Genomic DNA, 23011 nt, shown 5'->3' with positions numbered 1-23011 from the left:
TATTAGATCCTAAATCTAATGCACTTATCTGCCAAAGTAATGCTCATTTACTTTTATTCCCTAAAAATAAATATTACTAGTACTTGGTCCTTTCGTACTAAAGTACTATTGTCAATAAAGGATAGAAACCGATCTGGCTCACGCCGATCTGAACTCAGATCATGTAAGATTTCAAAGGTCGAAAAGACCTATACACTAAGCTTCTGCACCTAGATAAAATCTTAATCCAACATCGAGGTCGCAATCTCTCTTGTCGATATGAACTCTCAAAAAAAAAAAAATTACGTTGTTATCCCTGAGGTAACTTAGTCTAACAATCATTAATAAAGGATCATAAAAATACCTAAAAGTAATTATATAAAAAACAGTTTATTTTATCTTCTCGTCGCCCCAACGCAACAATTAAATAGCAAATTTATTACAGTTGTATAACCTACTGTTTCTCTCTGTTGTGCATACTATATGTGTTGCTAACGTAAGTAATAGACCCTACTTTTATCATGGTAAGTATACCAATTTCGTTGACGTATGTAGCATATGATTTTTTTATATCAGACCAAACTATTGCGATATTAGCAATTAACTACTATTTTACTGTCCCAACCCAGTTGTTAACGTGAATAGACTAGAACCTGCCCTCGTAAGAATATTTATAGATATATTATGAGTTATGTCGTATACTATGTTTAAAACTGCCTAAATCATGTTTTAACTTATTTTGCAGATGTACTGGGCATTTTTCGGTCCAATGCAAGTGCATAGCATCGATATATTGTTCTGTTGTATGCTAGTACACGCAAGTGAACAACTGAAACATCTTAAAAAGATTCTGATTCCTCTGGTGGAACTGAGCTCGAATCCAGATGGTAAGAGTGTAACCGAAAAGTCAAAATATATGGGATTATCTCAACTCAGTCTCCTGAGTGAAGGCAATAATTACATGTCTGAATTACCTAGAAGACGCCAAATGGCTTGGTCTACGAACAGAATATATGTGGACGAGGTTCTTAATCGAGAAAATGTGATGAACAGTGGTGGAGGAAATACACCGATGGATGCAGGCGGTGCTGCGGAGTTAATTGAAAATGAGAAAGCAAGACATCTTCGTTCAGCGATAAAGTACTGGGTGGAGCGACATAGGCAAATTATGAGGTAAGGTCAGTCTGCATGCATTTCGTTGATAATAACTACTGTAAAACAACAACAACAACAATAATAATAATAATAATAATAATAATAATAATAATAATAATAATAATAATAATAATAAAAATAATAATAATAGGATAAATGAAACATAGAATCATCACCTTCATACAATGAACTAAAAGCGGTATAGTATTACTTTTAGCTGAGTAAAACAGAGAAGTGAGAATAACAATATAAGCATTGGGCACTCTTTATAACGTTGAGGGCTAATATCGTGTACGTGGGTTTTCTCGGGGTTCTCTCGTTTCCCAACCACTTTCTTCATTCCATTATTTCATTAATTTCTCACCATCCCCGTTTCCTTTAGCCTAGCCGGTATAACCGTGGGACGTGAAACTCAAAGGACTTTATTTCATTGAATTTTCATTTTGGCAACACAATTAATGATTAACAGGGGGAAGATTAAAAACATTGGGCGCGATTAATTACAATGGATTATAACAAATTTACTTTCTTGATGTCCATAAAACTTTAGCAGTGAATGTTAGGAAAAGTGGCCAATGTTTATTTGTTATTCTCCTAAATTCATTCTTCCCCACTTAGAAACAATATTAGCTCTCTTAAAGTTTATTTTATAGAAGCACTGTTTATCTAAAATAGTTTACTTCTTTTTTTTTAATGATTACTATAAGATGTTTTCAGATTAAATTAGTTCTGGATTGAATATTAGGAGACGGATCTTGTACTTTGTATTCTATTTTATAATTAGGCCTTTAATTATTGATAAAATCCAACCCGGATCCCGGGAGTGGCGGATCCAACCCGGGACTGTGGGGGCAGGCTCCCCAGTTTTTGTTAGTGACAGAAATAATTGAAACAATTATTTATATATTTTTGAAAGTTTATAGTAAACTTTGCTTTCCATTTTTTATTGTAAAATTTTTGAATGAGATATAGTTCCAGTTGCAATTTTTCTGTTATTCAATGTGCAAAACAATACTTGAGGTCAACTATGTCAACATCCAACCTAGCCATAATATCCATCAGGAGAGAGTTAAGTTGGGAAATTCTGCAGGACCTATGAAAAATTGTTAACTCATGATAGATCTATCATAGTCTGGGTTCTGGCTCTCCCCCAGTTTTATCCTTCTAGATCCGCCACTGAAATCTGTTTTTCTTTGATTTACGGCATTAATGTTTCGATTAAATACTTCTCTTTTTAATTGCATTATGGAAGGAAATATTTGTTAACTTTTCAGTACACGTGCCATATAACAGTCGCGAACCAACTACGAACAACTCTGCTAGTCATTGAACTACGGTAATGCTTAATTAGCTGATACTGCCTAAATATATATCATATCTAGATATTTTTTAATATTGTAATACATTTCTTTTACAATAAACTGATAAGCAGGCCAGTTTCAACGGCCGGGGTAGGGTAGGCCACCCCTCTAAATTTTTACTGCCCCTCTAAAATTTTCACGCAGGGTTGCAGATGAACTGTAAATGGTTGTTGAGTTGAGTTGATTTTAGTTTAGCGTCCCTTTCAGCAGCGAGGCTATATGAGACGTGGACCTACTGATTAACGTGGAATCCGAACCACATGAGCTCCCGCCGGGAATCGAACCCGGGTCTTCCACGCCAAAGGCGCGTACGCTAACCGCTTAGCCACAGAGGAGCTCTGTAAATGGTTGTGTCGGCTCCCTCTAACCTCTACCGCCCTCCCACTACATTTTTGGGCTGGCTACCGGCCTGTATGACGGCAAATATGATATGTAAAAATACTGTATTGTCATCGGTTTTATGTATATACACGACATTTCAGAGTTCTATTTAGTATGCAAGATTGTGAAATTTAAATTGCAAAATCTCACAATAACAAAAAAACTGGAAAATAATGTCTTTACTATAAATAGTAAGTCTTGCGCACAGAAAATAATTGTAAAAAATAATCTTATTAGGTAGATCTCCTCTGAGTGCTGTTTTGAATTGATATGGAATCAAAAATCTTGAAGTTTTACGTCTGATTCTTACGCCGGCTAGGTTGAATGAGACGGTGGTGATAAGAAATGAATGAAATGGTGGAATGAAGAAAGTGGGAGACCCCGCGAGGAAACCCATGCACACAGTGTTTATCCACCACAAAGTTCACTTGGCGCGAGCTGTGATCCAACCAGAGGTGAAGGCTCTACCACTGAGTCACCCAGGCCCCAATTATGGAATCAAGCGCACACCTAGCTGTTTGCAGCCAAACAAAGTGCTGTCAGCGTTCAGGTTATATCAAGGGCAAGCGTTCGGTAATTATATCTAACTTATTTTATACTTAGTTTGTACTGATACAGTTGTCTAAAGTCCTATTTTAATCATTATTATAAGTAATCTGCCATTTGTGAGAGGGTACTGGCCACAAGTAATGAAGCTTCCATACATTTTGTATCACAACTTTCTTCATCATAACATACGATTATTTTTCTATATATTTATCAATTGTAACTTTTTCTGTCATACTGTCTCTAGTACTTAAACTGCATCTTTCATAACACCAATCACCAGTGGCGTATTTACGATTTTCTTTCGGGAGGAGCTTTGCTAACTTTCGGGGGGGGGGCTTTTACCTGAAAATGTGAAATTTCTGCAAAATATTTCATATACTTGACTATAGTAAGTAAGATTTCGGGGGGGGGTTAAGCCCGGAACCCCCCCCTAAATACGCCACTGTCAATCACGATATAGTAGAGTCACGAAAACTCGGCCTAGGGTGGATCGAAGTTTGACCAAGTTTGTGAAAATGCCGGGTTATCGAGAATGGAGTTTAAAAAGAATAAGTGCAAGTATTACCTCAGAAAATACAGTACTGTATTCGTATCTATTGGTTGCGTGAGAATACAACAAAAAACAAACTGTTCACATACCCTTAAATAATGGGAAAATACGTACCGGTACCTTATGAGGGCATGGAGCCTTTATTATACATGAAAATGAAAATTAATGAATACACACTATACAGTAATTCACCTGATAAGACAGACTAAGAGAATGTGAGATTGTTTCAAACCCCTCTTTCTTTGAAGAATATCCTAGAAAACTAAAGAACAGATTAAATGCAATTGGTTTTGCATTGAGTTATGCAAACTATTCAATATGAAACCGTCACATCTGCCTATGATAGTGTCATACTATCTACAAACATGAGGTCGAATTGCATCCTTCGTGAACTCATCTATGGTGTTAAGGGAAAAGATAGAGGCTACTCTTCAGACGTTGAATCGATTGCAGAAAACATCATCTCGATATATCTTATCGTTTTTGCTCTGTAGAAATCAGTATTAAAACGGGAAAATCTAGTGAAAGTCATCAATTTCCGGTTTTGATAGTGTATTCGGGATAGTCGTGGTACTTTGTCTTGAGAAACTGTTGGCGATAAACTTGCCTCGACATCAGTTACCGTTCTCATTCATTGGCGATAAACGCTGAAACCAGAAATGACAAATTTGAAGCCCTTTCGGTTTAATAGAGAGTTAGCTGAGGAGATGGAATCCATCCTTTGACACTAAATCGATTGCAAAAACCGCATCTCGATATATCTTACCGCTTTTCCTCTGATACCTGTCGACAGACAGGCAGACGGACGGACAAAGCCTTTTATAAGTCTTCCGACACTTATGCATAGTATGTATGGTTCGCATGTCTAAAACGAGCCACTTTTCCCATGCCCACACTTAATGAACGCCATTTTCGTCCTCATTATTTGTGTTTGTTTTTAGATAACGTTTATTTTCATAACGCTTTATTTCATAATATAAAGGTAACCCAGAAAGTTCTGTCGCTTTTTTCACCCATCACCTTTGAACATCCATATGTTACCTAAGACGTATGTGGAAGACATGGTCCCCATCAGCATCGACGACCTTCTACCAACGTTCTAGAAGGCCAGATATTCCGGCGTGGTAGATCTTGGTGGGCCATGAAGCGAAGAAGTAAACAAGTGCATTTTGCACTTCTACCAGGGATTTGAAATAGCGTCTTCTAAGGTGATTGTCTAAAGAATGGAACAGCTGATAACCGAACGGTGCAATGTCCAGGGAGTATGGCGGATGCAATAGTGTTTCCCATCCAAGCAGTAGAATGGTGTCCCGAGACATCTTAGACACATGGGGATTAACGTTGTCCTGTAACAGGAAGACCCCTTTGCGATTCAGAATTCCTGGTCCAGAGTTTTAATTTTTTCTTGAACACGGCTCAAGTGCTGACAGTACACTGCTGCATTGAAGCTCTGACTAGCTGGCAGTAGTTCGCGATGCACGATGCCGCGAGCAGTCCACCAAACACATAGAAGGACCTTGTTCTGGTGCAGTGCTGCTTTCGGCTGTTTTGAAACTGGTTCATGTAATTCTAATCAATGATGACGGCGCTTGAAGCTTCGTAGAGGACTCAGTTCTTATCACATGTCATCAACCTGTAAAGAAATTTCTCCTTCCTCCAAAGGGAGAGCAAAGAAACACAGATGTCTGCTCGCGTTGCCTGGCTCGAAATCACATCATGTGGGACCCTCGATCCAACTTGTGCTTCGCAAGTTGATGGAGGTGCTGCTGAATGATTTCTTCACTCACACAGAATTATAGTCCCAGTTTCTCACATGTCTGGCCAGTGTTCGACTCAATTACTGCCTGAAGATCTCCATTTTTTACATGTGTTTGTCTTCCTGCACATGACGCGTCTTCGAGTGTTTCGTCACCGTTCTTAAACTTGTTAAACCACCGCTGCACTGTCCGCGTAGCCACGATACCCTCATCAAAAGCCTGGCGTATCGTCCGCCCCACTGCAGCGGCGTATGACCCCAATTTGAGCTCGTACAGCTACACGCCCTTATGACATCTGTGGAGGTCCCATGCGCACTCTGTTCTCACGCAAGTTAATGGTGTAACTGAATTGCCAAAATCGGGTAGTATGTAGGATATACCCACACCAACAAACTGACCTTCGCCTTATCTCCATTCGCATTCAACTGATGATGTGAGTTCCAATTGAACATAGACCTCCAAAAAACGAAAGAACTTTCTTGGCTACCTTCATAAAGTTACAAATAAAGGTAAACTCAACAGATGGCAACTTCAAAGAATTAAGAGATGACAGCCCTGAGTATAGTCAACGTGCAAATTATAAACACAATAACTTTAAGTTAAATTATCCCCAATTAGGTACTTTACAATAATATAAATGAAATAAAGGAACGTTGATTTGTTTATTGTAATATTATATATATATTTGAGCAATACCCGCGTTTAAAACCTTATCTGTCCTAACCAAATGGTTTGATGCCTCCTGTTCCCTTTAATATTTGAACTTTGTAGGTATTTTGACCCTCGAAGTATTATGGTTTGGAAAATACTTTGCTATCTGCAGTTCATTTTATCATGTATTTTGGATATCAAAAATCCTGATACATACCCATCTTCCAATGAAACTACCATTAAATGAATGTTCATTGTCTGTGACAAAGCATTACTTTCTGTGTCCCGCCCATCTTCGGATAAGAGTGAAACTGCACTTAAAAAGACTGTGGGTTTACAGGCGCATACTTAAATTTCATACCAAAAAAAAAAAAAAAGACGAAGCTTCAGGAAGATTACAAAGACGTGCAAAACAGGAATGGACAAAATTTTCCGGAATTCGGAAAAATCCGGATCTTTTTCGAAATCTATATTTTTTATAAATTCCGGAAGGATGAGAAACTAGACGATATGAAGACTAAAACAGACGTCATCAAAACTTGGATATACATATATAATTGCCCTCCTACTCAGGGCTATAAATTACAACAATTAATATGTAAAGATTGCAGCAAAAAAGTCACATTTCTATTCATGAAAGGATACACTAAAGTTAAGTGTGAGCTTCAGGAATATTAAGACGTCGTGTAAAACTTTTCTTCCTAAAACAAACTTCAACATGCCACAGAAATCAAGAAGAAAAGGAGATCATCAAAGCAGTTATTCGTCACCTTCCAATTGATACCAGCATTGAATATATCACAACAACACAAAAGTAGAAGAATTGCCCAATACTCTCCGTTTCACAAACACGAACATTTCTAGTGAAGTCATTATCACATAATGCATGAATTAAATGTAGTATTGTATTTACTTCAGAGTGGGAGATGCAAGTAACAAACGCTTACTAAAAAAATTTGATAGCTAACTGTAAGAATGTACTCTCCCTCCATTTTCAAATATGCAGAAAATGAAAAAGTAAGTGAGGAGGAAATTCCCCTCACTCCCCTGCAAATCCCAGACAGAACAAATATGACCTGCACTTCTAAATACTTGTAGTGGAGCTAAATGGGAATAATCCATTAATACATTTTGCGTGTTTTCCTCATGTAGATATTTGTTGAGTAATAATAATAATAATAATAATAATAATAATATAGATTACTTTCCGTCTGCTTTTACTTATATATAGATTCATTCTTTCTTGTTAAATTAAACAACAACTAGGCCTACTATGTATACATGCAGTGGCAGATCCATGGGGGGGCTATAGGAGCTATAGCCCCCTCCCCTTGACGCTCAGATATACACTGGATAAAATGGGCTTCAATCCTGCTTTACACTGCATAAAACGGCAAAATATGGTTAAGCCCCTCCCTTGATGATATCCTGAATCCGCCCCTGTATACATGCATAAATTTAACTCTAAAGAGTGCTAGAAATACAGCTAAGAAAGCTCTTTCAAGTAGTTTTGGTAGTTTTTTTTAAACTGAATAACGAAAATAGCATTCTGACTATAATTTTGAACATTTTTTTGATACATTAAATGTTATTTGTGTTATTAGTTTATCGGGTCTACCCTACTTCTAAGATTACGCTTCACCACTGGATGTAACAACTTAGCGGGCAAAGAGCAGTAAGTATGTAACATATTGAAAATGTTTGCTGCGTACAGATTTCCGTAGTAAACCTACGAAATTTTGTATATTTGTACAATATACCGCTGTCCGGATAACGGATTTTTCTCAGTGTAGTATTTTTAGTTTGTATAAAAGCAGTTAAGCTCTGTCACTAATTCCTGAGAATGTAGATGAAATTACTTACCCCTTTCTAATGTGCAGAATAACAGTAGTTCAACAGTACATGAAAGTAGTGTATTATAGTAGTGAACCCATTACACTAAAATTTTTTGATGTGCGGCTGGTGTTTATGGGCAGTGTTAGTTGATGACCACTTACAAAAGAATCGCGAAACCATATCGGCGAAGAGAAATGAAAATGAAATGAAATCTTTACGTCCTACGCTTATGCCTGTTAGGGTAAAGGAGACGGTGATGATGAGTAATGAGTGAAATGGTGAAATGAAGAAAGTGGGAGGAAATGGGGGAACCCAGAGGAAACCCAAGCACACGGTGTTTGTCCAGCACAAAGTTGACTTGGCGGGGCCTGGGATCGAACTCAGGATCCCAAGCACCAGAGTTGAAAGCTGTAACACTGAGCCACCGCGGCCCCTCATATCGGCGAAGATAATAAGCGCCCGGAAGAAAACTGTCATTGCCAGGTATCACAGAGTATTAAAATAGATTGACATTCAGTATTAAAGTGACTGCGGTGCAAGTGGTGGAAAAATTCATGTAGATTTCGGACAATCTGTGTTAATAAATACATTCAGATGCGTAAGTTACAAGATACGCCCATACGGGGTTCGATTAGAGTGTCGAGACGACTGATAAAGAGTCATCACTTTTAAGCACGACACCAACGGTGCTGGGAATGTGCAACATGTACTGAAAACGTGTGATTTGGTCGGATGAGATATAGTTCAAATTGCTAGGCAAACTAGAAGAAAAGAAAGAAAGAAATATTTAATGTAAACAGTTAGAGCTGTTAATTAAGCACGATTTTAATGAATATTGCAGAAAAAAAGCTGGCCTAAGCGTAATAGCCACCTTAATAAGTAACGAAACTATGTTCACGTGATATTTTAAATATTCTAATGAACATTGCCATCTTACATTTTAATACAATTATTGATTTTCATCTTAGAGTCAGCGCTATACTCATTTACTATCATTAGTGATATTAAGTATTCTTTATTTATTCATCATACAGGAAAATTCTTATTGTCTATTAGACTACATTGTCTATTGGATACATCTGATCAAAAATTAAAAAAAAAAAAAAAACACTTTTACAATTGCAAGGTGATACATCCTATTATACTTAAACGTTATACTTTGAATAAGGAAGCTTATAGGTGATATTTTCTGTTGTGTGTTCATAAATTGATATATATGAATACTAACGTATTGTGTCTTTATCTTTTTATGCATGTAGGTTTGCTTCAGACGTTGAGGAGATGTATGGTTTGGCATTGTTATTCCATATTCTGTTGGCATCATTAACCCTGTGTCTTCTAGCGTACGAAGCTAGTCAGGTAGGATAAGATATTTCATTTACTAATTTATATAAGGTAGCGTATAGTGAAAACCCTTTCCTTTTACTGTTGACAAAAATAGCCCAGCAATTGCTAACAGTAGTTGTTAGGATGTTGAACACATTTTGAATTTAATCTCTGACTTCTTTTACTAGATTTTATAAGCAAGACTTAATCTAAAATCAGTTCCCAGTCTCAGTTTTCGAAAACATTCTTCATAATATATGAATGTTCTAAATTGTTTAATTTGTTTGCTGTTATGTTGTGAGTTGTGTATATACTTACTTATGTCTCCTCCAACAGCTGGGTTCATTTGTAATCAAGCACCAAGTATAAGCCTAGTTTCCAATAATCCATGCTAAAAGTTCACATGACTGTTGTAGGAAGAACTAGCATCATACGAGGTGCACTGAACTCTCTCAAAAGTCTTGAACACACGAGGTGCACAAAACACAATTGAATGGAAACATTTATTGTACCAAATACAGTATGTGTTTCGCTATTCTCCAGCCTACTAACCACCGAACTTGAGGCATTTGTTATGCTGTGACACGAACTTGTCTATATCTGTATCATAGAACGCGGTTGCCTGAGATTGAAACCACTGTTTGATAACCTCCTCCGACTCTCAATAGTATGTAATAGGGACATGAAAATCTGCGAGAAGTGACCGCTGAGTTTCGTTATTGTGTAACAACGATTAAGCATAATCCGTTTCCGAACAAGGTCTACAAGATTGTCTGTAATGACGGTTGGTCTCCCAATGCGCTCCTCATGATGCACATTTCGGCGTCCTGCTGCAAATCCTACGCCAGCAACACACCATCTGCTTGCTCATGACTTTAAGCTCATGAACGTGGCACGACAGACGATGGGATTCAATAGGCGCTATGCCCTGTGCAATCATAAACTTTATCAGTGCTTGCACTTCACACAGAAGGGGAGCTGGAATAGGAACGTCCATCTTCAACCACTGCCATGAAGCTACTGACAGCACTAGTAAATATCTGCTGGCGCATGTGCATTACTATTACCTTACTCTCCCTCTTGTGCATGCAATCGCTTCGCGCTACACACGGTTTCCTAGCTATAGGATGCGTAGGAAAGTTACTTCGCGGATAAGCCTCTTATTACATTTCTATATTAAGACTTAATTCCATTTTGTGAACTTTCTAAATTATTTTTTAATATATACAATCGTTCAAGTATTTCGGGTTCTACCAGACATTATTAAAAAGAGGAATGTGTATTTGCAGGGGTAGTATTAGAACAGGGGAAAAATATTTGCAGAATATATATATATATATATATATATATATATATATATATATATATATATATATATACGTATACGCCGAATTCGAACTTAGTTTACTCAATTGCGGAACAAAAACAATAAATATCCATGCATTTTAGTGGTACAATCTATTTATAGAACAAAAGTATTTTTTTTAATAATTCAAGGGATTTTATATAGATTAACATCACAAGCAATAGGGCCATGTTTGAATTATTTGTAATTTCGTGAGCATTCAGCAGATCGAGTCTCACTACTTGTTTTCTTTTCTATTTCTTATGTACTTAATTAGTTTATTTATTAATTCGCTTTTTCTAAAGAACAGTTACAGGCAGTGTTCGTAGTTTGAGGGAAATTTCTCTAATCTAGAAGATTTCATAGGTAAATTTAGCACAAAGGGATAAAGGGATATTTTCGATAAAATGTGAGAAATGCAGGGAAGTTCTGTAACTGACTGATTGACCAATATAAATGTTTATTTATTTATTTATTTTTTTGTTCTTATAAAATAAACCAATGCATTAGCAATAGTTTTTTTGGGCTGAAAGTAGCATAATTTACACTAATTGTTGGGTGCACGGGGGGGGGGGGCACGCTGGCTCAGTGGTAGGGTGCGTGGGATCCCTGGTTCGATCCTCACCCAAGTAAGCTTATGGTAAACAACGTCGTGTTTGTGGATTTTCCCCTGGTATTCCCGTTTCCTTCTACTTTCTCATTCTTCCATCATCGTTCTCTTACTTTCACCATTGTCTCTCTTAGCCTAAACGCATAATTGTGGGGTGTTGAACCAGGCCCATATCCACGGGGGAAAAGGGAGGACGTCCCCCCCTAAACTTTGGCTGGCCCCCATAAAATTTCACGGTAGGCTTGCAAATGAACTATAACATGGTGATTTAGTATAAATGATGGGTCGGGCCCCCCTAAATTCTACCGGGCCCCCCATAAATTATTAGGCTGGCTACGGGCCTGTGTTGAACTGAAAAATTTCATTTCATTTCATTTCATTTTTTGGCTGAGGGTATTTGTGTGTATACTTTGGTAAAAAAAAAAAAAAACAACAACAAAGTCAATGAAAAGTAAACAAAAAAATAGAAGCAAAAAAGTAAATTAATAAAACAAATGTGGATAATAGTTTCTTTAATAAAGCTAAATTAATCATATCACAAAATTTCTGTCATAGAAAATGGACACTCAACAAACTAGGGAAAATTTGGTAAGAAAAGGAAATGTTTTTTTGTCAGTCGAGGGAAATTTTCTTAAAGAAACTTACGAACACTGGTTACAGGGATGGACACTTGTAATATAGATTACGAGCTTTCATGCAAAATTGACTCTTTCCACTCTAAGTTATATAGTTCTGTGCACAATATTTCTTCTTTTTAATGAAAGAAAAATGTTTAATGCAGTTCTTTGATCTAAACTACAATTACATTAATGAAACTTTACTGATGAAAGTTTTAACGTATGGTAGTTGGATTAGCATGTAACTAATCAAAAAATTTTATATAAAGATTAAGACTATACATCTCTAATATGCCTGTGAAATATTTTTTAATGTAACAACTTCGTTAATGTGTGCCATTTACCTTCAACTCCTTTGCAGTCTTCCATATTTTTTAAAAAGTATATCAAAATACGAGTATCTCTTAGCAAATTTTTGAAGTGCAATGTTATTCCCATCCGAAGATGGGCGACCCGTAGGAGACAGCGCCATCTCTGGGGCTATAAGGATTTATTTACCGGTAGCTTCATTGGAAGATGGGTATCAGGAAGTATATATTTATCTAGTCACAGATACAGAAAAAATGAAGTGAAATCTTTGAGTTTTACGTCCTACGGGTATGCCGGTTAGGCTAAAGGAAACGGTGATTATGAGAAACTAGCAGCGTTCACCCCGCTTCGCTGGGGTCACCCCGGAACGCAATAAACTTTGTTACTTAGATAATTTTTACTTTTTCGCTTTCAAGTGATATGATAAAAACCATAGAAGAATGGAGTAAATGTTAACATTATATCGCCTGTCATTTATGTTAACCCGCCGAGTGACACGGTCATGTGGGTTGCATATAAATACGGTTAGATATAGCTATGATGAGCTAACAAAGGATTTGTACGTTATGGACACTTGAATGGTCAATTATCTCAAGACAATGGTAATTGAAAATTAAAGTGATATGATAAAAACCATCTAGGGTCCAAATATTAATAACCCCCCAAAAATGAAAGAAATTGGTTCAGCCGTATTAGCGTGATGAGCTAACAAAGGATTTGTACGTTCTCTTTTATATATATAGATGAATGAAATGGTGGAATGAAGAAAATGGAAGGAAACGGGAGAACCCCGAGAATACCCGAACATGGTGTTTTTCCACCACAAAGTTCACTTGGCAGGAGCAGGGTTTGAACCCGGGAACACTCTACCACTGGGCCACCACGGCCCTACGCATACAGAAGAAGGTGGCCTGAGCATGGTATGTAATTTATATGATAGAATGAAGTGCAATAACAAAACACAAGAATATATGATTCTAATTGGGACGAGGGTGTTAATCTTCTGCTCTGAGTCTTTTCAGAGCGGTTTAAACATAGAGTTTAAAAAAATAAATGTTTGTTGATGAAATTACGTGCAATGGATTAATGGATGGCTACAATATACATATACCACGACAGGGATTACAGTGAGCGGTAGTTTGATCATGTTCATGAACAGCAAGAAGGTGATCTAACGGTGAATATGCACAACGTGGTCTGGTCTAAGACTTCATGGAAAATCAGATGAGTGTCCGCTATGCGAAGACTGTACAGATGTGGTAAGAGTGTTGGTATAGACGGTAGACTTTTTGTATTGGCATCCGTGGTGGTAAGGAATAAGCAATGCGTAAGACATGGCGTCCCAGGACTTCTAGTTTATCCTAAAACTTCTATGGAGCCGATAACCAGGCGACATGTCTAAGTGTAAGAGCAGGATGAATAAGAAATGTATATGTACACAGAATGGGTTTGGTGTTAAGATCCCAGTTAGTGCCTTTAAAACTGCGTAACCACTTGATCCGACATCGAATATTAGCTTCTAAATTGGAGAGATGAGCGTTCCAAGAGAGTTGTTTATCGAAAGTGACATCAAGGTACCTCAAGCTGCTTTGTGATGTTAATGGCGATTTTAGTAATGTAAAATGCAAACGATTTGGATTTCGTGCTAAGTACCGTAGTACTTGTTTCGTTTAAGCCCAAATAATGTCATTTGAGTTTTCGATGGATTTAATTTGTTTTGGTAGCTAATTTTTCTTTAAGTGTAATTTCAAACCCATCTGAAGATTGGTGGGCCGTAGAAGGTAACGCTGTCTCTTGGGCCATGATTATTCATGTATTTGTAGTTTGATTTGATGTTAAGTAAAATAATTTATTTATTTATTCACATGCTTGGAACTTTTCAGTACAAAAATACGGAATCTCATCCAACATCATACATTTTATATAATAAAAGGTACTAATATCTCTTGTTAAATCTAAATTTTTAAGCCATGTCAGTTGAGCTTACTCCTGTTCTTCTTTAATTGAAGCAGTTCCGCAAGGAACGAAATCCCGAAAGACAAATGCACCAATAAGTTAGAGACATTAAAGTATAATCTATGTAGTAAAAAGTGAATTCAAAATTGGACGGTGTTATGAATTAATTGACCAAGCGCCAAAACACAGTTTTGAGATACTGAAGAAAATAGAAACCTGTTCCCATTACGATCCAGTACTTGGCGCTTGATCAAATAGCTTTTCCTGAACATTTAAACAAATAGTAGGGTTTCAAACCTTTTTTAAAAAAATTATTTACACTGTTTCCTACTCACTGATGTAAAAATCTCGAAAATTGCAAAATGGCGCTTGGTCAATTGATGCATAGCATCGCCCAATTATCATACCTATGAATAAGACATTACATTGAAGGATGTTTTACATTCATTTCCAGATTAGAGAAATGAATGTTTATTCTATCAATGTGTTGGGATATATGATACAGAACCTTCTTCACATCTTTGTTTTCTGCATCGAGGGAAATAGCCTTATAGAACAGGTAACATTTTAATATATTTTATTAACTACTTCTTTTCAGTGTATACGTAAAGATACTATAAAGTCTGTAACACATCTAAAACGGTTGAAAACAGTATAATCTGCTTCTCTGTATAATTAGTTCAATATTGGTTGATGATACAGTAGGTCAGATTTCTTTTATTTATGCGATTTTGCTCAGACGGTATATAGGGTTCATTAACACTATAATACTAAGTTTATTCAAATACTTATGTGTCAAGCTCAAAGTTATGTTATTAATCGACTTTTATTTATTAACAATATAAATTTATTTATTATGCCTTGTAGAAACATTAACCAAATAATAATAGCTCTTCTAGTTTAGCTTTTTCAATAACGCATTGAAGGCTAAGTCTTCACAGACTTCATCTAAGTGCAAAGAAACTAGTAGGAGATGAAATCGCTCTCTGTCTCTAGATCTCTTTCGTGGTTAAGCAATTGCATATGCGCCTTTGACGTAGGAATCCCGGGTTCGGTCCCCGGCGGGAGCTCATGTGGTTCGGATTCTAGTTTAGTCAGTAGGTCCACATCTCATATAGCCTTCCTGCTGAACAGGATATTAAACTCAACTCAACGAAATCGGTTTCCTTGTCCCATTGCTCTTAGTAGAATAATTTATTGAACATTTTACAAAATGGGAAAAGAAGCGACGAAATTACACGAAGCTGACCGAAGGTATCCTTCGAGAACTTTCGGAGACGAGAGTGACAGTCGAACTACGAACGATCTAGAAAATAAATGAAGCAGAAAGAAATATGAAACATGTATAAGTCGTATTTATAAGTATTGAATTCTGACTAAAGATACAAGAGAATAAAAAATGTTCTTATAGTTCTTACTAATACCCAACGATATATTATTTCTTGTTTTCATAGTTCCAATGCCAAAATGCTATGTGAGTAAAACCATTTATTACTTTAGTTTATTACACATTATTTTGAAAGACTGATGTTTTGTAATTTCCACGCAAATATTTTTGTTGTGGCTAAAGTGAATAATCTGAATTTGTACTTGATGCAATGTATGTGTGTGCATAATAAATGCCCATTTTTACTTCTGTATTTGAAACAGAAGGCATATAAAGCAGAATCATTGTTATATATTTCTAGCATTGTGCAGTCAATTACATAAGAATATTGTACGTAAACCATAACTTTTTATCAAGTAATTCAGCCTAATCATTCAAAACTTTACGCTACGTTTACTGGCCCGACAGTAAATCCAATTGTGCTAATTGAGATTTTGCATATACTGGAGTTCGGCACTCTTAATACAAGTAGCTACTCAACTGAGTTATGACATAGGATCACCGATGTAATAACTCTATGTATCCACTAGTTACCCGACCAATACTGTTAAGAATGCTTCCATACTATGTAATGTTATTTTCAATTCTATTATTGTCTTTTGTTGTTTCAGAGTTCTTCACTTATGAGGTCTGTGTACGACAGTTCATGGTATGCCGGGTCAGAAGATGCCAAGGTCTTCATTCAAATAGTATCTCAGCAATGTCAACGACCACTAAGCATATCTGGAGCCAAATTCTTCACTTTGTCCTTTGATTTCTTTGGATCGGTAAAATAAATATTTTTCACTTTTAATATACAAGTTGATGCAGTAAAGTTTCCGGATTAATTTCTGAAAGTGGAAAGAAAGCAGATATTTGTGAATAGATAATGTCCCTTCGGTTTTCTATATAATCACACCATGTTCCGATGTAAAACTTTTCTCATTGATACAGGGAAAGAAAACGTTTTAGACGTCATCTTGAATATAATGCAGTCCCTCGTTATGTCAATCTTGACGGTCACCACTACCTCAAGGAATTGCTCTTGAGGAGGAGTGTCAAATTTAAGAATATGAATTAGTCCGTTGGAATCAAATCTATTAAGTACGATGAATAGTCAATGAAAGTGATCAGTTTTATGGCCTAAAACCGCATGACAATCTTACAATTGTCTGAGGTAATTTTTTCAAGGCGAAGGTCAATTAATGCGAGCTAATTATAATTATTTGTGGCATGACAGGAATAATTCACAGTCAGAATATACGTTGTCATTAATTGTCTGAGCCTGTGACACAAAATTTATGATGAACAGGACTTATTACATAAAAGAAAGTGTCCTAGCTGGGCTTCCTCTGATAACCCACGCCAACCACTGTGGTTTCTTAAATGAATTATTTCCGACAATTAAATATGCATGTTCTAGACAATGCTTGATAGCCATAAGAACTTTGTAGTAAGCTATAAAAATCTGTGACTAAATTTCACAAATGTACATAATACTTTATTCCAATCCTCTGAAGTAGACTAAAATCACAAGTGAGTTATTACACAGCGTGTAGCATTGTGTAAATGCACTGCTTGACTGCTTGCAGAAGAGTTTTCAAACCTATTCCAGTCACTCAACAGACATGTATACTCACCGAGAGTTTGTCGTTCCTGTGATAGGCCGCTTCTTTGGTTTAAAAAATAATCAATCCAGGAACGCTACTGCACAGCTGTGTATTTACTATATCAAAATATTTACTTGGAATAATACATATATTTGAATCGCACAAAGGAAATCTAGCAAGTAGGCTGTTATTCGTTGCCTTTTAATTGACATGTATTATCTTTGGTGAACATAAATTGAAAATATTACTAACACACAAGATTGTCTTCGATGACCATATCAATACGGACAGTTGACTATAATACGACTTTCCCTCCATTGATGAATCTGACAATTGGGACATCACTATTAGTTTTGTTCCCAAGATCAGTGGTTGCCAAGATTTGGAACTGTGAACAGATCATTTAATGTAGTTCCTGAGGGAATTTCTTTCTTCGTAGTTTTACGTGGAAAGATCACAAAAGCATTTGTTTTGGTGCCATAATTATTTGAAAGTTTAGTTTCAAGAATGAGTAAATGTTCTGAACTGAAATATGTTTAAGCAGTGCCCCCCCTTATGTCTATGACGCACCCCGCCCAATTGTCTATCCGTAGGTGTTGTTCCATGAAAAAAATCTTCTTTTCGAGTAATTTAACCCCCCCCCCTCATCAAACATATTTATATAGATTTTAACCCCCCCCAAATATTTCAATGACGCAGTTTGCGTCATAGCCCCACCCCTTGTGGGCACCCCTGGTTTAAGTGCATGTAAAGAATGATACACACTATAAACAACACGTAAAGCTGCAAGTATAAATAAATACAATAATTTAATTTTGCATAAAAACTTAGTAAGTGTTCATGTAAGATAAGTACTTCTTTTATAGGTTTATTGAAAATTATACAATATATATTTACCTAAAATGCTTTTTTCACGCCTTACCCTAGCCAAAATTTTTAAGTTGGCCCCTAGGAAGCGGGAGAAGGTAGATTTATATCGACGTTGCACCACCCGAGTGTGATATAATGTCACGTGGTATTATTATGGTGGTCAAGGTGGAACAAAACGAGCCCTTTGGGACGTCTAATCCCCTTCATTCGCAGACGCTCTCTGTGCTATATGTAGTAACATAAGCAGTGGCGGCTAATGTTAGTGTTACAGCGTTGCGCAACGACCAAAGTATTTCAAGAAAAAATATTATTAGCAATAGTAGTAAAGAACAGAAAAAATACTTTCTAATACTCCCATATATACTTTAAATAACATACTTTTTTTTTTTTTTTTTACTCCTGTAACTGTCCGTTTCGTTAATCCGTTTTAAAAAGCGAAAAATAATCCGTCACAGAGTCTCTAATTTATATTGTGTTGCAGCGAGCATACAACGACCAGATTCCTTCAGCGCGGGAATTGGAGCAAATGTTAAGTCTCCTTTCCCCTCGTTTTTCGCGCTAAATAAGATTTCTGAGTTTTATTTCACTAGCAGTTAACAAATGGAATTTGTTTTTATGCATTCATATTTTTATATTACGGTACTTACACTGAAGCAAATCAATATAATGACAATTAAAAAAAAAGTGATAGCAGAATTACAAAATCAAAAAGAAAATATATAGTAGAGCAGAAATCAAATGAAAGTAGATCCCCATTTACAAGTTAATTCTTAGCTTATATAGATAATGAAGGTTTCTTCTACAGTAATTTGTGAACCAAATATTAATAAGTCAATATGCAGAATCCCCCCCCCCCCTCTGTGAATAGTATTTTAGTATAGAACTGTATGGTGGGGAACGCCACATTGAATTTGGGACTAGTTAGCAATGCTCAGAGGCGTAGCCACCAGGGGGGGCACCGGGTCCGGACCTCCCAAAAATTTCGAAACTCGACTAGCATTTGTAGACTTTCTTAACGAACTATACTTGTTTATCAGAGAAATGATTGATGTAAGCTTGCCTCATCATGTACTCTTTCTTTTCTTATAGAAATAATCGTTCTATCATTTTTTCTAAAAATATACCTGACAGTAATTAAGAATTACTTATCTTTTCGGGTACAGTAAAAGACAGGTTCGTTATTACGTAGACGTATTGGACCTTCCTCAAATCCTTTGGACCCCTCCGAACTAACATGTTGTTCCTATATCTGGCGGGTTTCAAGGTTGCTTTCCAGAACGTTGGTAAACATTGTTTCGCCTCATGTGCGTAACAACCAAGACGGATGATTTGGAATGAAGTTCTTTTTTCTTTTACGCACATGTGTGTGTGTGTGTGTGTGTGTTGATATATGAATAGGGTTGCCAACTCTGTAAAATAAAAAAAACGACACTTCCTCAAAATTCTCTATGATATAGGTCTCAGCGTGAAGTATCTCTGTTCGGACCTATCCATGGAAAAGAAATGTACTATCGTGAACGAAAGTGCATTAACACATATATTCTGTATGTTCTTAGAACATTCACTAATAAGCTTAATAGATACATTGTGCTATAAATGAGAAACTGAAATTGATCAATCGGCATTGATCAGTTTATTGTATTTACCAGTAACTACCATTTCTTTAAGATTATCGAAACAGATGAACAAAAATATAATAATATTTACGTGACAATTTGGATTTGGAAAATGAAATTCACTCTTTAAACATATAGTCTCTACTTCAACTATAGGAAGTTGCCTTAAGAAGTCCTTTTCCATTGTTAATAAATGTATAAAATTCCTTGAAAGTAAATTTCAAATTTTCTGATACAGTCCCTGTCATCTCTCTAAAATTTTCTAAACAGGTGAACAAAATATATTAATCGTTGATAGATGGTGAAAGGTAACAGTTTTGAGTTTACAGAATGACAGCTACTTTTCAATATCTATACTTCGAATTAGATACAAATTTGAAAAAAAAAACTGTTATAAAGGGGCTGGTGAGAAGTTTGTACCCGTCACCGGCTTTAATCAAAATAACAGCAATTTTTCCGGCCAGGCCAATGAAAAGCTGGCCAGTTTACAGCCCTATGTATGAATATGTAACATTCGCAATTCATATACTAGTATCTCTTTTGTATCAGCTGTTTTGGTTATTAGTTATTAGATTTAATTTTATTGTGTGTACTTTAATTCTGTACATAACCTACAAATTCTGAATGAATTGCATATCATGACTTTTGTAAATAACTTACAAAAAATTGCAAAGTTTTCAACTGAGGAAAAACTTACAATTAAGGCTTAGACAAAACAAGCAAAGTGCAATTCAGGAGAGTGTTCGAAAAAAAAAAACGGTTTAAGTTTACAGGACATCTTATGGCAGTAATGTTGTATGCACTAGGTACATTTCCTCAATTTATTTGAAATTTTCCTAGATAAATTGTGAATAAAGCGTGTTCAATGTACATTTTTATTTATAACATTAATCTCTGCTACGAACTCTCTTCAGTCTACACTGAAGAGCAATTCCGATCACTGTCAGGGACTGAGTTTGCTAGAATGAATTGTTCACAAAAATCTAGAAAAAATATTTAGTGAATCTACAAAGCTTCTGCAATTAATATTAACTGTACCTATGGCGTGAGTAAAAGAAGAAAAGTTTTTTTTTTTTTTTTTTTTTTTTTTACATCAGAAAGAATTGACACTTTCAAGAAATTGAATATCCCAAGAAAGGATCGAAAAAGACCTGACAATAAGAATACTAGAGTGCAACCAGCATGTATTAGGCAGATTTGTTCCAATCAAAGAGAGAAGAATGAACTTACTTTTTAAATAAGGTGATTAATCGGATTAAATGTTCTGCATTTTTTTATTTTTTAAAAACAGATTTTTATTTAATTTAACATGTCTCAAAGCATTTGCATCTAAATTTATGCTGATTTGTCAATGAGTCCACTTTATATCTTCTGTCTCTTATCGTTCGTACTGCAACACCCGAAACCACAAACCACCGACCGCCACTGAACATAAGTAAATCATTTTTATGCTTTGTACTGTATGTTACGTACAAGGTCAAATGAATATTGTTTTTATTTTATTTTAATGATAAAAGTGTTTTTAAAATTTAAAAGGAAATCTTTCCTTGAGCAAAGTTTGAACCCACGCCAAAAGCAATTTTTGTTACTAGTGTGAGCACTAGTATGCTCGGCCACGAGGACCGAAAGCCATTAGCGTTTGATTTGTGCTATATGTATTCTACGTGGCAAGAAACAGATAGCTTCAACCAATCAGAATCGTGTATTTAGTTTCTTTGGCTAAGTTCGAGCGCGATTAAAATATATTCACCTGAAACACTAAATTAATATTTTCACAATCTATTTTGTAAATGTTTGCTCGTGTACATTGTATTTTCTTAGCATGCAATTAAGAGGTTTCTGATATACATATGTTTGAAATAGAAGTCTTTTTTTTTTTTTTTTTTTAAATATATCATATGGTACAACTAGACAAGACATGATTATTCAGTGTAAGAACATCTGGAATCAAACCTAGGATCACATGAACAGAAAGAAAAACTAATGTAGAAGATGCAATTAGGAGTGTTTATACAGGAGACACTATCCGGAAAAAAATATTTATAATCGTATTTAAAACATATTACAAATTATAATATTGGATACATTTATCTCCGTAGGTACGTGTATGTCTGATGGAATTAGCTTGGAATGTTTAGACCATGTAAATATGCGACATTAATTTTATCCTATGATTTTGAATGTTCATTAAATTATTTTCTCAATTTCAGGTCCTGGGTGCTGTAATTACGTACTTCATTGTCCTCGTCCAGATGAAATAATTTACTCTGAAAACACAAGTCCAGGAGAAAACGTTAAACATGTGTTTGCAGACGCTGCATACGTATTTTACACAGTGGCTTGTAAATGTGTATCGACAAAACATAGATTAGGTGTAATAAAGACTAGTAGATAACGTTATGCAAAGGGAGCAAGAGATATGGGTTTTCTGAATCAATTCTTCTAGGTGCATTCATTTAGAGCGATGTAACGAATGCTATGTGCTTGCTTTATAATATGTACACATGTACTTGGAATAAGTCATATAAACCAGAATGAATAAATACTTGAAACATTTGGGAGAAATACAGTAAAACCTCGTCAATCCGAATCTCAGTAAGCCGGCCTTCTCTTAATACAGACAGAAGAAATGAGTGATATTTAAGATATTTTAACCATGTACTCCACTTTGTTTAAGGGAATGAGCGATAGCATACCCGTGTTCTTTGACTACTTGGAATTTGTCTTCGAATCATTAGTGAAGGAAATACATTTTAAACGATTCCAACAAAACATACAAGTCTAGGCCTACTTCAAGCTACTTTCCACAGCAAGATTTAGAAATGATGCAGAGCCAAATTCATCGGGTATATCACAATACAGGGTAGAATAAACTGGACTGTGTGCACTGATTTTTTTTTCATATTTCGCTATATAGAAGTATATGTATTCAGCGCTAATGCATTGAAATGCATGATAATAAACGTATTTTAATGCACATTTTACTGTTTGTTTAAAAGGCTATATCAATTAACATGGTTCTTCGTTAATCTTGCCAATTTGTCCACCCATTTAGTCCGAAATAACGTGATTTGACCATATTAACTTTTGTAATATCCCCGTACTCACTTAAGTCCTTGTGCAAATTTGTTTCTGATGCCCATAACGTATACAACCAATTGTACATA

General features: G+C 35.8%; 1 protein-coding gene across 1 annotated transcript; it reads left to right on the top strand.

The window, feature by feature from the left end:
* The first annotated feature begins 724 nt into the window (after nucleotides 1-724).
* LOC145692102 (odorant receptor coreceptor-like) lies at nucleotides 725-22105 on the top strand. The gene is made up of 5 exons (XM_081767396.1): nucleotides 725-1152; nucleotides 9479-9578; nucleotides 14837-14941; nucleotides 16381-16536; nucleotides 22055-22105. The coding sequence occupies exons 1-5, from the start codon at nucleotides 725-727 to the stop codon at nucleotides 22103-22105; spliced, it is 840 nt and encodes a 279-aa protein (XP_081623522.1).
* The last annotated feature ends 906 nt before the right edge of the window (nucleotides 22106-23011 follow it).

This window comes from Thermobia domestica, chromosome 8 (assembly GCF_964235325.1).
Source record: "Thermobia domestica chromosome 8, izTheDome1.hap1.1, whole genome shotgun sequence".
Classification (NCBI taxonomy): Eukaryota; Metazoa; Arthropoda; class Insecta; order Zygentoma; family Lepismatidae; genus Thermobia; species Thermobia domestica.
Note: the sequence above shows the minus strand (reverse complement) of the source record. Positions and strands in the feature narration are given on the sequence as shown.